Genomic DNA, 16624 nt, shown 5'->3' with positions numbered 1-16624 from the left:
TCATTTGTCTATAATAAAAAATAAAACAAAACACACTCTGTGTGTACCCGTTTGTGCCATTTGGTGCATGTGCATTATATGACCTTTTTACAATTCCCTTTTTTTTAAGTTCAAATATATATATATATATGTATGCTTTAAAGTTGCGCTTCCATTTTTTTTCTGAGTTCTACACCCAATTAGGAGCTGTACATGATGCATTTTCCACCTTGCTGCCAGCTGTAACCGGATATGGAATGTCTTTTTTCCCCATCTTCCCACTGTTCTCCTTTTCCAATTTTTAAATGAAAAATAATCAAAAAACACGTATTTCCTCTTTTTCAACTTTTTTTTTTTTTTTTTTTAAATAGAACATTTGTTAATTCTAGTGAAGTATAACACACTTCTGTGCAACCATGAACAACGTTCTTCTGTAAAAACATTTTGTCACTGCAGTACTGTCAGGACAGACGCTTTCATTATATATGTGAAATTTATAACACTTTATTTTTGAAAAAAAAAAAAGCCATAAACTTATCTCGCCTTCTATACTAGGGATACATTCAAGAATGTCAATAACAATTATGCATACATAAGTGAAAAACTAGAGTGGGCGCTACTAGGGAGGTAAGTTTCCAAATATTTAATTACATAATCAAATGTTTAATACATGACCCAGGTAACATTAATTTGATGAGACAGACTCATATATCCTCTTACTAAGTTTTTACTCACCTTGTCATCTCTCTACACACACAGAAAGCACAAAAGGTACAAAAAAAAAAAAAAAAAAAAATGAAATGTAAGGAAATGAAGAGAAATAAATCTTTCAGTCTTTTTCCTAATTTTTTATCTGAATTGTTAGTAACCACTTTTCCAAAGAGACTTATGGTTTTTTTTTTTTTTTTTTTTTTTTTTTTTTTTTTTTTTTGTATCAAGTTATAATTTTCTATGTTTTTTTAATATTTTTATTTTTTTTTATTTACTTCTTTTTTTTTTTTTTTTTTTTTTTTTTCAAAAAGATTTTTTTTTTTTTTTTTTTTTTTTTTTTTTTTTTTTTTTTTTTATCGTATCATGTTCGCACATTAATTTAAAAATTCCAGTACAACGTCTTTACAACTTCAGCTATATACGTAACGCTTCACGAAACCATACACAGTGCTTAAATAAGAAAATAATTTCAGGAAATATGCTTTTTTCTTTTCTTATTCTTTTTAAGGACACAAAAAAGGATGTAATAAATTCCATTAAAAAAAAATCAGCAATCAAACATTCGAACAATCAAACATTCGAACAATCAAACATTCGAACAATCAAACAATCAAACAATCAAACATTCGAACAATCAAACAATCAAACAATCAAACATTCGAACAATCAAACAATCGAACAATCAAACAATCAAACGAACGATTGTTATACCTGCACGTATTGTTACTGATAAATCGATTTACACAAAAATAAATATACTGTGAACAATTCTAATAATATTTTTTTTAATTTATTTTTCTCTTTTTTTCATATGATATCTGCACATAAATTACCTGACACAACAACTGCGTGCCCTTTTTCATGTGTCCTGGGCTGCACCGAAAACACGAGACATTGCTCGTACTCATTTTAGTTACTTCAATATATATCCTCGATGCACACAATTGTGCGTAATTTCTGCTCGTTTAACAGACACTTAAGAGTACACTGATTATTTATTTCCTTTCTTTTTAACTCAGTCTCTACCACTATCTCTATACCACTATCTCCATATCACTATCTCTATACCACTATCTCCATATCACTATCTCCATATCACTATCTCCATATCACTATCTCCATATCACTATCTCCATATCACTATCTCCATATCACTATCTCCATATCACTATCTCCCTATTCATCTGTACTGCCCCGAAAAACATGCATAGAATTACCATGTCACATAAAATAAAACTAAGAGACAGTGTCATATACTCCTCGAACCCAATAATAAACGAAGATGACATTGCAGACTTTGTGTCAAATATGAATACTTATAAACCTGATGAACAATATGATGAAAAAAAAATAAATGGCGACAGAACGAATTTAAATCTTGTTAAAGAAATACAACTTGGAAGCTTAAAAATCACTCCTTGGGGTATGTCAATCCTTATCCCCTGCATATTGAGAAGCAGGAATTTAGTTACTCTTAATTTGTCAAACAATGACTTGAACAATGTTAGAAAAAAATGTTCTTAACCGAATTCATCGAAATACTCCCTACAATGTAGAAGAATAAATACCTCTGAAAAATATTCAAAAGAAATTTTCAGCTTGACTTGGACGAGTTGATAAAAGAGAATTATTACGCCCCTGCAGATACATATTACACATTACCTACCACACCATCGCTACTTTTTTTTTTTTTTTTTTTTTTTTTCCAAAAGGACAGCGTGAAAACCCTGGCAAAATGCTTAAAGTACCTTCCCCATTTGACCTCCATAAACCTGTCTAATAACATGATCAAATCAGATGGGGCAATAGAAATTGTAGAGGAATTTTTCCCCCTTAATTTGACCCCGAAAAAAGAAAATTCTCAAGGATGCAACCAAAAGGGTACACAGGATGATAACAAATTAGGGGACAAATTTTACATGAACAGTCAGGTAAAAAATACACCCAAAAGTGGACAAACCAATTCGCACAAATATATGCGCGAACTGGATTTGTCAGACAATTTTTTAGGCCCCAGTGTTTTGCTAAAATTAGGTCAAGTAATTAAGAATGATAAGAACAGAATAATCAAATTAAACATAAAAAATGGAAAAATTAATTGCAACAATTTATCAAATTTTTTTAAAAATTGTACATATGTAGAAAATTTAAACATTTCTGAAAATAACATCACATCCACATTATTTCCACAACACATAAAAACTTTATTTGATGCACAACTTAATTTAAAAGAATTACATTTATCAAGCATATGTTTTTGGAAAAATAACATCCATAAATACAAAAACGGAAATGAAATTTTTATGCATTTAATTAATCAATTGAATAAATCCCATAATTTGTCTATATTAACATTTTCAAACAATAAAATTAATGATTGTGGTTTAAAATTTTTTTGTGATTTTCTAAGAAATGAAAAAAATAATATTACAGCCATTGATTTTTCAAATAATGATATATCGGATATAAACTGCTTAAGCGAATCATTAAAAGATAACAAAACATTGAAAATTATAAATCTTTCAAAAAATAAAATAACAGATGAAAATATCAAGCATTTCTGCTATCATACCTTATCAACGAACTTAAACATTTCAGAAATATCCCTATCACAAAATCTTATCACCAATTTGACATGTATCTACATTGCTGATGCATTGGTTAAGCAATCAAAATTTATAGAAGAATCAACTTATTTGAAAGTTCAGCAGATTCATAGAAATTCTTCACCACCCATGTTATTTACACATTGCAAAACAAAGGGACATGTATCAGATTACACTGAATGTGCAACAGAATGTGTAAGACAGAAGAAAAAGGGGATGTATGATCAAGACAATATCTTCAAGCTTGACAAGTCAGACGATGTGTCTGAAATTGATAAAGATTGCTACCATACGCGCGAAGAATTTAATGAAATAAACTCACAAAAATCCACGTTCAAATCTGACGAAAGTAATGTTCAAAGCAGTTTTACTTGCATTCATAAATCAATCTCTATGCAGGAAAAGAAATCAAAAAAGATGAAATTAAAAAATAATGATATACAAAGGATACAAGAAGTAAAAGATTTAATTGCTAGTCGACATAACGATGAGAATGATTTCTTTTCATGTATTGGTGTAACAAATTTTAATAGAGCTAGCGAAACGTCCAAAATTTTATATTTGCAAGAAAAAAGAAGAAATTTAATATATAAAAAAAATGATCATTTTTATAATTCTTATAATTCATTTTCTATCAACTGTTTTAAGGGATTAAAATATTTAAATCTGACAGGTTGTAATATAAATAGCGAAGGAATATCATCCATTATAAATTCATTGAACACCCCTTATTGTCCATTAGAATTTTTAGATATTTCCTCCTATTCTCAGGGATTAACTGAAACTATACTTCAAGCATTTACGACATTGATAAGAGACAAAAAATATAAGTTCATAAAAAATAAAAATTTTCATTTTACGCATTTACCTCTAACCGTTCGAGGAATACCACCAACATTAATTCACATAAATGATTCGGACGATAACACAGATGAAGATAGCATAGGTTTTCCACCCAAAAAAAAAAAAAAAAAAAAAAAAAAACTTTAAATACGTACATGTGTATATAAAAAAAAAAATACATACATGTTTACACATATACAGATTTGACACATACCTCAAATGGGGATAAAACAAAAAAAAAAAAAAAATACCTTATTCACGTCGATTGGGACATACATGTATACGTATATTCAATCATTGCATAACTATAAATCCAAATTTATTTTTATTTGCAAATTCTTTTATACCTTTCCTCGTTTTCTCATTTGTTAACTCTTTTTACCTCACATCCAGAATCAGATTGGTGGAACTACAAGCAAGCCGATTAACTGATCATGCAGGGTGCGAAGCAGTGTGACACAATTTTCTCGTCTACAGATTTCCATGCAGCGGGGAAAAAATAAAACAAAAAATAAAATACAGATGGGATAGAGAAGTGGAGTACAGATTGAGAATTTTAAAGTTTAAACAAATGCAAAAGATCTATATAAAATGTACAAAATGTGAATGCCACCACTAAATCCTCTACCACTCTTATATAAGAAAAAATCGACAATATTATCATCACCCTTTTAAAATAATAAAAAAAATATTGAGAGAATCCCCATTTTATTATTTTATTTTATTTTATTTTTTTTATGTATGCAACATATGTGATTAAATAGAACTTTTGTTAATATCCATTCACAACAACATATCATCTCATTAAAGAGTTTTTTTCTCCGATGTAAGTCCGTTTCTCTTTCTATAAATAAATGTAACGCCGCCCCTACGTGCTGCACATACATAGGAGGGGTATAATATACATATGTATACAAATTCATGTATATGTAGATAGTACCCTTTTTCTACACGTGAGTTGGAAATTTTTGTTTTCATTTTTACCCATTCCAAATATGTTATCCCTTTTCGCATTCAATAATCCAGCAGCTTGCACATTTTCCATTTTATCCCCTTTTTTTTTAAATGTATTACTTGATGCGCAAAATTACAGTTTTAACAATGCTCTTTTCGCTAGCTGTTGCAACGACGAAACGATGCAATAGGCAACTTTTTTATTCTCTTTTTATAAATAATATTTCAAATTGTAGTTTATTGACAAAAGGTACGATCTGTCACAACAGAAATAACAAATCTTATATGAGAAACTTCTCAATAAAAATGGATGACCCTGCTAAGTTTATAGCTGTTTATGTGACCGCTCCTAGTAAAGAAGTTGCTGAAAAAGTATGAACCTCGCGCATGGAAAAATAGGCGTGGAAATGGCAATCGGACGGAGTAAAAAACCTAACGAAATGTGTAGCAGTTGAACTCCGTCACCACCCCTCGTATAGAGTACAGAACTCACTGATCCATTCCATGTGATATGCGAACAAAGTGGGAGATGTAAACAATTTCAAACAAAAATAACAAATTTTTCAATGTGAGAATTTTCCCTTAACTTCGAAATTTTGTCACGTTTTCATATTTTTTTTTTTTTTTTTTTTTTTTTTTAGATCTCAAATGTGCTGCTAGAAGATAAGTTAGCTAGTTGCATAAACATAATTCCAGGTGTCACTAGTTTATATCATTGGAAAGGGGAGATAGCTGTACTGTGACAGAAAAGGGCACGTATTCGTGTCTTTAAACATATTGCTCTTATTTGTCCTAGTTGCGCATGCCCGATCTGTTCATATTTTTTCATTTACACATGCCTGACGTGTTCATACATTTTTATTTACATATGGCGAACATGTTCATACATTTTTATTTACATATGCCTTACATGTCCTCATTTTTTATTTGAACACCCCTCCAAACATGTTATTTCCTCTTTTTTTACGTGCACATCTTGCATCCACAGAAAGATAGCGAAGTCTTAATGATGATAAAAACGAAGAAAAGTTTATTTGACGAAATTGTAAAATCAGTTAAATCAAATCATCCATATGAAATACCTGAGGTAGCTTAAAAGATAGGAAATTGTTTTCCTTTTTTTTTTTTTTTTTTTTTTTTTTTTCCCCCTTTTTATGATCATTCATTTCGTATATTTTTTTCTGTTCAGGTAATTTCTGTTCCAATACAAGGAAGTAAGGTACGTTTGAAATGATAAATGTGTAGGAGTTGTACCACGCAAACTAATGCACACTTATATAATTGTGCATATTCGAGTGGCAAACCGTATGAACCAAACAGCTACTTTGGCAAGTATTTTCTGAACGCGTGCAAAAAAAAAATAAAAAAACATACATATATATATATATATACAAACATACAAATGTACGAACATACAAACGTACGAACATACAAACGTACGAACATACAAACGTACGAACATACAAACGTACGAACATACAAACATACGAACATACAAACATACAAACGTACATATATATATATATATATAAGTCGCATAAACCATCTCCACGTTACACCTACCTTTTGTGTGTCCAAATAAAGAGGTAACAGAGAAGGGGGAGAGGAAATTTGTTCCCACAATTTTTTAAAATGAATTTTTTTTTTTTTTTTTTCCTTCTCTAGGACTATTTAAATTGGATAAAAGATTCAGTTAAATTGACCTCTGAAAAGAGTGACTAAAAATCGTAAGTAATTTTTCTATCTCAAGGATTTAAAATTTGTTTCGTCTTTCGTCGTCTTCTTTTTTTATTTTATTTTTGCTAACGTGACAAAAGATGTGTTTTTTTTTTTTAGTTCTGACGAGGGAGCAAAAAAAAAAAATAAAATTTATTGCATTAAATAAACGTTTCTTTTTTTTTTTTTTTTTATCATTTCACTACATTTTAGCGTGTTTTCTTCTTTTTTTTTTTTTTTTTTTTTGATTCTTTTCTTCAACTAACACTTTTGAAAAGTGAGTTTTTTTTTTTAACCTTCTACTTTTTCCACTAAAAATTTACATAACCTTTAATAAAGTGTTTCTTTTTTTTTTTTTTTTTTTTTTTTTTTTTTTTTTTTTTTTTTTTTTTTAATTTATTATTTTTTTATTTTTTTTTTTTTTTTTTTTTTTTTTTTTTTTTTTTTAAAATTTTTTTTTTTTTTTTATAATTTTTTTTTTTTTTTTTTTTTTTTTTTTTTTTTTTTTTCGCTACGTAATCGACTTTAAATAAGAACAATAACCTTTTTATATGAATTTTCCATCAGTATAAAGGCCTACAAAGTTGTGACTCACATGATGTTTTCTCCTTGCACACCAATACTCAATTCGTTGCACCTGAGACATGTGTAACTGGGTTAGTGTACGCAGATAGATAGGCACGTATAAGTATTCAGCTGCACGGAGTTGTACGCATTTCGTACGCGCCAGCAGACACGCAGACATTTTTGCACTTATAGACATTTCATTACGTATAGATACTCCTTCACGTATAGATACTTCTTCACGTATAGATACTTCTTCACGTATAGATACTTCTTCACGTATAGATACTTCTTCACGTAGAGACACTTCTACAAGTAGAGACTTGAACAACCAGAATTTCTCTTCTGATAGGGACCCAGCCCAGGCACGAATTCATGCATATACAAACGCGTACAGAAAATTCCAAAGCTGCACCATGAAAAAGGTGAAAAATGAAATTCTTAAATTCTCACCTTTCGAGTTAAATAATAGGCAATCACTAATCAATTTCTATAAGGTATTAAATAAAGAATACATATGTGGAGAACTACATCAGAACATCATTTTAAATCCCGAGAAAAAATCACCATTCCTGTACTTGGAACTCAGGAAAAATGAAATTACATTCGGCTTTAAGGACACGAATAATGACTTATATCAACAGCTAGTAAAAATAAAAGATAAGAAAATATTTGGCCAAACTCTAACTATACATGATGAACAAATTGCACATTTAATTAAGGATATCAAAAATTATTCCTACATACAAGGAGGTGCATTAGTTACCTTTGACAAAACAATGCTCAAGAATTATGTTCACATACAGTTACAAAAGCTTAACGAAATTGCGTCTAAGTGAACAAATCACCACCCTCAAGTTCATTCTCAGCAAAGCAAAAGCTGCAACAGAAGCGGCGTAAATTTGTAGTATTGGAGAGGCCCCGTGTCCATTTATTCATAATTTTGGTAGTGAAATATGCCCTTCGAACTCTGCAGTTGTGAACACGTGGCCTAGACTCGAAGAGTGAACCACACATGAAATGTCGCGCATCAGATGTCGTACATTTCGCAGACATTCACCACTACCACCAACAACAACAATAACAATAACAACAACAATAACAACATCTAGTACTAGTACTTCTACTACTAGCACTTCTACTACTAGTACTTCTACTACTAGCACTTCTACTACTAGTACTTCTACTACTAGTACTTCTACTACTAGCACTTCTACTACTAGCACTTCTACTACTAGCACTTCTACTACTAGTACTTCTACCACTAGTACGTCTACCACTAGTACTACGAACAAATCAAAGCTGCAGAAGGACTTTCCATATTACCTGAATTACACCCGTAATCCCGTAAGAGAAAACTTTGATCCAAACTGTACCAAATGCATAACACATACCTTAGCCACACAAATATTATGTCTTGACACGAATAGGCATAACCGATAGGCAAAATGAAAACGAACTTTTATCGACAAACACACGAAAAAAAATGTAGTCGAAATGTTATTATTTTTTTTCTAAATTATGTAAATGTAATTTTATTAAGAACATACGAAAAAAGACGTAGCAAAAATGTTATTTTCGCAATTATACAATTTATTTTTGTTTTTGTCTTTCTTTAAATTTGTCCGAATTTCGCTTTTACAATAAAAAGGGAAATCAAATAAATAATAATAATAACAATAATATTAATAGTAATAACAGTAATAATAATAATAGTAGTAATATTAATAATAATAACAGTAATAATAGTAATAATAATAATAAAAACAATAATAATAATAACAGCAATAATAAAAACAATAATAATAATAACAGCAATAATAAAAACAATAGTAATAATAACAGCAATAATAAAAACAATAATAATAATAAGAATAATAATAATAATAACAGCAATAATGATGATGATAAAAGCATACTACCAATGGATGAAAGTTACATAAAAAAATAAGAAATTAAAACAAATTTAACACTCTTAAAAAAAAAAATTATAAAAATGGCATAATAGCAAAAGTGATGTAATAAAAAACGTGACAAGGAATAAATGGGAGAAATAATTTACAAGTAAACAATGTCTCTCTTCCGCTTTTATTTTTTACTTTTTTCCCTGCACACACTATCCCTTCAAAAAATCCACAAAAATTTTACACACAATGCAATGAACATTTTTTTCTTTTTAAGTACGCCTATCCCCATTTTTTAAAAAAATATTAGCATATAACACGGGAATTATTGCATGGTCAGGTGATTTTCCAAATTTTTTAAAATTACCTGAACAAGTCAGAAAACTTCCGAAAACATGTTGATGTCCTAAAAAGTAGAAAAAAAAAAAAAAAAAAAAAAAAAAAAAAAAAGGGGAATAAACTGAAACAACAGGGTCTTTCGTAGATGCGTGCAAGGCGTCATAAAAATGTACATGCAAAACTACATAACCGTGTATCAGCATGACCATGTATCAGAATGACCTCGTATCAACACGACCTCGTATCAACACGACCGCGTATCAGCATGACCGCCTTGGGTGGTGACACATACCTCTGCCTTTGAGTCCTCAAGGGGGGAGGAGGGGTCCGGGTTAACATCTTCAGGTGCATCTCTAAAAATATCCTTCCTCCAATAAAAAAAAATAACGGTGCAAGTTTTGTCATCTGTGGATCCTCGCTTTGTTGCCTCCTTGACAACTTCTTCTGCGGCTTCTTCAGGTTTGCGATGTATATTATTCCATACTATATCAATAATTTCCTTATTTGTTAATACATTTAGAATTCCATCGGTAGCAAGAACCAGAAATGAATCCAAATCAAAATCAATGGTATATATGCTAATAAAAGGTTTCGAAAGAACAATTTTTCTCGGGATTTTGTAAGAAATATCACCGAATGATCTAGATGTAGATAAAGCTAAAAATGTTTTTTCTCTACTTTTGTTATCTTTAACATTGTGCTTTGTTATGATTCGATTAATTCCATTAATATTAGCTATTATACCTCCACATTTCAATATTCTTAATCGTTCTTCTTGCAAATCTGGCTTATGTCTCAAGGATAGTTTAACCGGATCTCTATTGTGACAAATTAGTGCACCAGAATCTCCACAATTTGCACATAACACTTTTAACGACCCGTCATCATCAGGTCCATAAATTAAAACCACACATGCTGTAGAACCATCTCTATAATCATATTTCTTTGACAATTCAATATAATTCTTATCAGTCATATCAAATCCTTTAATACAACTGTCATAAAGTGCTCTTATCTCAACACTTAAATCATTTAATTTTGATGTCTTTTCTTTAAATTGTTTCTTACATGTAATTAAAAAGGATTGTCGAAATTTTGCAATCAAATTTGTTTTCAAATGAGACATTACATATCTTGCACAATTAGATCCACCATGTCCATCAAATACACCACTGAAGAAACACAAACCATCACTTTCTGATATATCATTCAGATCTAAAATATCTTTTGTAACATAAAAATCTTCATTTCCTCCTTTATTATGAATACCCATTTCACTATAAGTTCCACATACTAAATCATCCTCTAAAACCATGCTGAATTCTTCAACTGTCTCATCATGTGATTGATTATCATGTGTGTAGCTTGCATGCAATGAATTTATACTCACGTTCTTGATTCTCTCATCATGATCACGTGACATGTGACCATTTCCAGGATTACAATTTTTTTTTTTTCTTTTGTCATCTTTATATATATTTTTAGAAGCAATATTTCTACCATGTTCATCCTTAGCACTAGGTTTAACATCTTTATTATCATTCCATCTCAAGGTGTCGACGTCTATACATTCATAGTCATCATTGTTAGATAAGTCCTTACAATATGCACGAGCTTTATATTTTCTATTCATATCTGCATCATCAAACTCTGATTCACTGAGGGAATTATTTTCGCTTCTGTTCATACTTTTATAATTACTTGGAGTCTCTCTTGAGACCTCTTTTTCATTCTCAACTGTATCTTCTCTTTCGTGGAATGAGTTCTCAAATTTCAAAAATTCGCCATTCTTCTTGGTGTAATAGATTCCTTGAGTTTGTAAATTAAAGTACAGTTTATCCTTAACATTATATATCCAATCACATAACTTATGAACCATCCATTCATCATTTTCATTGGCTTGAAACCATTCTTCTCTGTTGTTTTCATAAATAGATGGGAATTTTATTTTATTTTTATATCCTTTTTCTTTCTTATTGAATGAAAGTTGGTCAATTCCTACTTGGTTTTCTTCATCTATATAGTTATCATTTCCATTTTTGTCGTAAATTATGCTTGAAATTTCGTGCAAATATTCTTTATTGTTTGCTTCATTTTCATCCTTATGTATGACATTGTTGTCTTTTCTATCCGAATTGCTGCCTAAAGGAATTTCTGGCAACGTTTCATCAATTATAACAGAATCAAAATCAGATAATTTGCCAATGATCCTATCACTCTTTTCCTCTTTCCCATAAATCAGTTTATTCTTTTTCGTGTACTTTTCCACTTTCTCTTCCCCTTCAGCTTCATATGGAAACATTTCAATATCATTTTCATCTTCGAATTTTTTTCTATACCTTCCTTTCTGCAGATATGAATTATTGTCCATTCTTGAATACTCAAGCAGTGATTCATCATCCGTCATTTCCATTTCCATTTCCACTATTCCTACAGGTTCATTTTTAATCCTTGTTTTAGTTCTGTTTCCACATGTACTACTGACAACATTGTAGCCTACATGTTTATGGTCAGTTTCAAATTTTTCTTCCTTTTCTTTTTTTATTGTATTTATCTTTTCTTTCTTTACAACAGGATTGTCAAACAATGGTGCACTTCTCTTATGGTTACTGTGGTGACATTCGGTACCACGTGCTACAGGGGTATCGGGAGTAACAATAAAACCACATTCATTCGATGTGTCCTTCATAATATTGTTAAATGTTCTATGAACCAGCTTATCCATAATATTGTCATTAATTATTTTATGAAATTCTTTTTTCATTACGTGATTATTTTCTCTTTCTTTTTTTTTTTCTTCAGTTGAGTACAATCCATCATCCTGTAAATGTGTCTTCCCATTTTTGCAATCACTGATTAATTCCTCTGTGTGAATTCTTTGGTCTTCATAAACATCATTATTTGTCCATCGTTCCTTATCTTCCAATTTTATATCAGCTGATGTATTATCATTCCCTTTGTGAATCCATTTATTTTTATATTCCTTTCCTATTTTCTCAATTCCACATGATGCTTGCGACATTCCTTCCGGTACTACAATTTCAAAATCCATCTCGAAGCTATTACCATTGCTATTCTTGTCACTGTCTTCCCGCGAAGAATTTGCACAATTTTCATCTTTCAGTTCATTTGCCTCCTTTTCACTCATTATTATAATTTTTGCATTATTTTTTTTTTTTTTTTTTTTTTTACTTTCAATTATATTTTTTCATGAATTTTAAATGGAATGGAAACAAAAAAAAAAAAACACATTCTAAGATTTTTCACAATTTTGCATGCGCACAGTAGGGGTTATTGTATATATAATGACAGAACATATACATACAAAAAAGGGAAAAAAAAAAAAAAAAAAAAAAAAAAAAAAAAAAAAAGAATAAAATGTGTATGCTACAGATTAGCATTTACAAAAATAGGAATTTATACAGGTAATTTATTTAGGTTCTTCAAATATATTCCAAGTAGTTACATAAAACTGAAAAATAAATCATTCGAGTGGGTTATCAAAATGAAGGCGTAATAAATGGGGCAATAAATATGAGGCAATAAATGGGGCAAAAAATACGAGGCAATAAATGGGGCAAAAAATACGAGGCAATAAATGGGGCAAAAAATACGGAGTAATTATGCGTCATAATGAGGAAGGTAAAAAAAATTCATGTGGTTGATGTGAAATACGTCCAGATCTTCCAAGACCTTTCACGCTAACGTAACTTCATGATATTCTACAATTTATTAGTTAAAAAAAAAAAAAAAAAAAAAAAAAAGTCCTACAATAGAATAAATTTGTGAAAAATAAAAAGATTAAAAAAAAAAGGAGGTTTAAGGAGGAGGTGTGGTGTGGCAAATATTTGTTTTCATGATGCTACAAATTAAAAAAGTTACTACATATTATGTGTATTATATATATATATATATAACATGCATATGTGTCGTACACTTGTATATTCTTATAAATATAATATTACATGTGTATAACATGTGTTTTAGTGCACATTACGCATGGTTCTGTGAATATTAAAAATTCCAAAGTAGCATGGGGGGGGGCGTACCTCCCAAAGAGCATATTAAATAATGACCAAGCAGCAACAAGTGAGGAAAATTTTTTTTTTAAATTTATTCCTTGCAAAAGAGAGAGATAGAAATATTACGAATATTCCTTTGAAATGTTTCACGCGTTTTTGCGTATTGATGTTCCTCTTTCTTAAACTTTTGTCCTTTGCCTTTTTGTTCGCATCCGTAAACTTTGTGAATCATTTCAAAGGGGGGAAGCAAAAGAATAAAAAAGTGAAAACGTGAAAACGTGAAAAAATGAAAAAGTGTAAAAATGAAAATTATAGCACCTACTCCCCGCAAGGCGGCTTTAAGCAAATGACTGTGAGTTTTCATTATTGCTGCATTCTTATTGAAGGTAAAATTTTTTTTTTTTTTTTCTTTAAAAGGTCAATATGGACAACTAAACTTGTAGTACATTTCCTTATTTTACCATTTTTCCATTTTGCCACTTTCCTATTTTTTTTTTTTTTTTTTTTTTTTTTTTTATACCTGACCTTGATATACACATTTGCATAAAATGCATAGCACAGCACAGCACCTATGTCAATCCATTTAACATTTGTCAGGTTCATGCATGTTCTATCTGCTTATTCTATTTTACTTTATTTTTTTTTTCTTGCGTATACGTGGAGATTGGACCCGAAAAACGACAATTCTATAGGTATATATTAAAAGATATATAAACCCAAAAGAAAGCGCGAAGGAATTGTTATAAAACAGTTCTTAGAGAATAAACGAGATAGTATATTAAACAAAACTCTTTATTCACAAAATTTCAGTTGTGCTCAGAAGAATATACATGGTTGAAAACTTCAAAAAAAAAAAAAAAAAAAAAAAAATACTTCAAAATATTTTAATGTATATTTATTCAAGAGCAAAACCACATTTGATTCTTGAACAAAGGGTTATATATTGAATAAATTCTATAATAAATTGAACACTGTTTTTATTTTTCATTTATTACATTTTCTTCTTTCAATGTATCATGTGTTAATAAAAAGAATATTGTAGCTTATACTGATATGGCTCAATTTATATATATCTACCAATAGGGAATAAGAACATTTTTCTTGCCCCCTCAAGTGAACAGAAAAACAAAAACAAATAGGAACATCACACGAGTAAACACAAAACAAACATAACACTGTACATATCACACAGTGGTGAACTTGTTTTACAACATTATTTCATGAGAAAAAGCACAATGAACATTACCCATTTGATTAATACTGATCCTTCCTAGGTTTAAATAAACCCTTTGTGTTTACCCCTCCCTTACGTCCTTACTATGTGTCAACAATTAGTCCCTTTTCCTCCTTTAATAAATGAAAAGGAAGAAAATGTAAGAAATTACATAAAATAGCGAACTAGTGTAAAAATAGACATTCGAATATGTATCTCCAAGTTGTCATGCGTATGGTTTATTCAAAATCACATGAACTGTTCAGGTGAATACACGAAGAAACCAGGAAAAAAAAAAAAAAAAAAAAAAAAAAACACATTTTAGCTAGCTTGATTATTATGCAAATGCTTCCTAAAAGAATAAAATGTAAAGCATTTTTTTAAAAATACATCAACAGAACCTATAATCCAAATCTTCGAAATGTACGTTAGAAATTATTTCTCAGACAAGTAATGAGAAATTTGATTAATATATTCTTAAGAACAGAACTAGCTAAAACACTTGTTCATCTTTCTTATCAAAAATAAAAAAAAAAAAAAAAAAAAGAGGAAGAAGGGGGTGGGGAAGTTAGTATATGTCATTTAAATTCGAATAGTCCATTTCATTCAAGTGAAAACATATGTTATGCCTTCATCTTGAAGCATAACGACTCTGAGTAATCTTTTTTGTTTTTTTTTCTTTTACGTTTTTACTATACATTTTACCGTTCTTGCACTATTTGACCCCATTTTGTTATGTCCTTCAAGTGAGATTCCTTACCCTCTTGATTGTCATTCGAACTAGTAGAAGAATCTGAAAAACTATATATTCCAGCGCGGTTTGCATGTGAACATGTGGATCAACGACATGAACAAGGCAAGACATGTGCATTCTCGCCGTATACAAAAAAGTACACAGGCATTCATGCGTACGTGTCTCTTAATGACATCATCGTCATATGACCACATGACCATATGATCACATGATTACAGGATATGTCCATAGGACCATGCGCACGTGTGGTGAACTTACCATGAATCATTTTCATCCAAAGCAGTAGTAAAATACCTCGAACTAAATTCATAACACCTCAATTTTTCACCAATCAAATTGCCATAGTTCAAGTGCTGATAAATTATGCTTGATGGTTTATTAAACGTTTCTTCACCCATTTGGATGTTATAATTTTTCTTTTTCTTGGTCTTAACAGATGAGTATATTACATCCTCAACATATTCACTTAAATAGAAGTTTATGTCATTTTCAAAATTGTTATAAACATTTTTATATTTATTTGCCACATCTTTTATCGTCGCGCTGTCGTGTACGACATCTTTCACCATGTACAAGTCGGATGAAAATGTATCATCATCAAACTGGCACATGTCACAAGTAAAGTTTTTTTCCTTAGAACCTTCATGTTTTCTATTTTTCCTTTTCATCTTCTTAAGCAATTTTAGCAGCTCCTCTTCTACATTCATTTTTTTTCAACAAGTTCCCTCTTTAGAGACGGTCTTAAAAAAGATACGTAAGAAAATTTGTTTTTCTATCCCTCATTCCTTGCTGTGGGCAGGCATATATGTAAAACTGTCTACAAGCTTTTAAAACGACTAAAAAAAAAAGAATAAAAAAACGCAGTTAAAAAAAGCAACTAAAAAAATTTGAGCACGCTGTTTCTCAAGGCACTTAGTTTTTTTTATAAAAATAAAATATTATTGGAAAAAATTCTCAACGCTTCTCCACCTCATCCTGGCATTAAAAATGGCAAATTTATTTAAAAACAGCAGCATTCA

General features: G+C 30.0%; 5 protein-coding genes across 5 annotated transcripts; 3 read left to right on the top strand and 2 right to left on the bottom strand.

The window, feature by feature from the left end:
* Positions 1–1908: 1908 nt before the first annotated feature.
* On the top strand, positions 1909–4567 carry PGO_146570 (hypothetical protein, conserved; the record flags this gene model as incomplete). Its single annotated transcript, XM_028690647.1, has 3 exons — positions 1909–2193; positions 2403–4242; positions 4533–4567. The coding sequence occupies 3 exons, from the start codon at positions 1909–1911 to the stop codon at positions 4565–4567; spliced, it is 2160 nt and encodes a 719-aa protein (XP_028546448.1).
* A 673-nt stretch (positions 4568–5240) lies between these two features.
* On the top strand, positions 5241–6815 carry PGO_146560 (periplasmic divalent cation tolerance protein; the record flags this gene model as incomplete). Its single annotated transcript, XM_028690646.1, has 5 exons — positions 5241–5465; positions 5735–5827; positions 6082–6180; positions 6283–6312; positions 6759–6815. The coding sequence occupies 5 exons, from the start codon at positions 5241–5243 to the stop codon at positions 6813–6815; spliced, it is 504 nt and encodes a 167-aa protein (XP_028546447.1).
* Positions 6816–7789: 974 nt separating this feature from the next.
* Positions 7790–8212, top strand: PGO_146550 (hypothetical protein, conserved; the record flags this gene model as incomplete). Its single annotated transcript, XM_028690645.1, has 1 exon — positions 7790–8212. The coding sequence occupies one exon, from the start codon at positions 7790–7792 to the stop codon at positions 8210–8212; it is 423 nt and encodes a 140-aa protein (XP_028546446.1).
* A 1441-nt stretch (positions 8213–9653) lies between these two features.
* PGO_146540 (protein phosphatase 2C domain containing protein) lies at positions 9654–12764 on the bottom strand (the record flags this gene model as incomplete). Its single annotated transcript, XM_028690644.1, has 2 exons — positions 9654–9683; positions 9909–12764. 2 exons carry the CDS (start codon positions 12762–12764, stop codon positions 9654–9656), a joined length of 2886 nt encoding a protein of 961 aa, XP_028546445.1.
* Positions 12765–15859: 3095 nt separating this feature from the next.
* Positions 15860–16312, bottom strand: PGO_146530 (hypothetical protein, conserved; the record flags this gene model as incomplete). Its single annotated transcript, XM_028690643.1, has 1 exon — positions 15860–16312. One exon carries the CDS (start codon positions 16310–16312, stop codon positions 15860–15862), a length of 453 nt encoding a protein of 150 aa, XP_028546444.1.
* Positions 16313–16624: the final 312 nt, after the last annotated feature.

The sequence above is a fragment of the Plasmodium gonderi genome (assembly GCF_002157705.1).
Source record: "Plasmodium gonderi DNA, contig: Chr14, whole genome shotgun sequence".
NCBI lineage: Eukaryota > Apicomplexa > Aconoidasida > Haemosporida > Plasmodiidae > Plasmodium > Plasmodium gonderi.
The sequence above is the reverse complement of the archived record's forward strand: the minus strand, read 5'-3'. Positions and strand labels throughout refer to the sequence as shown.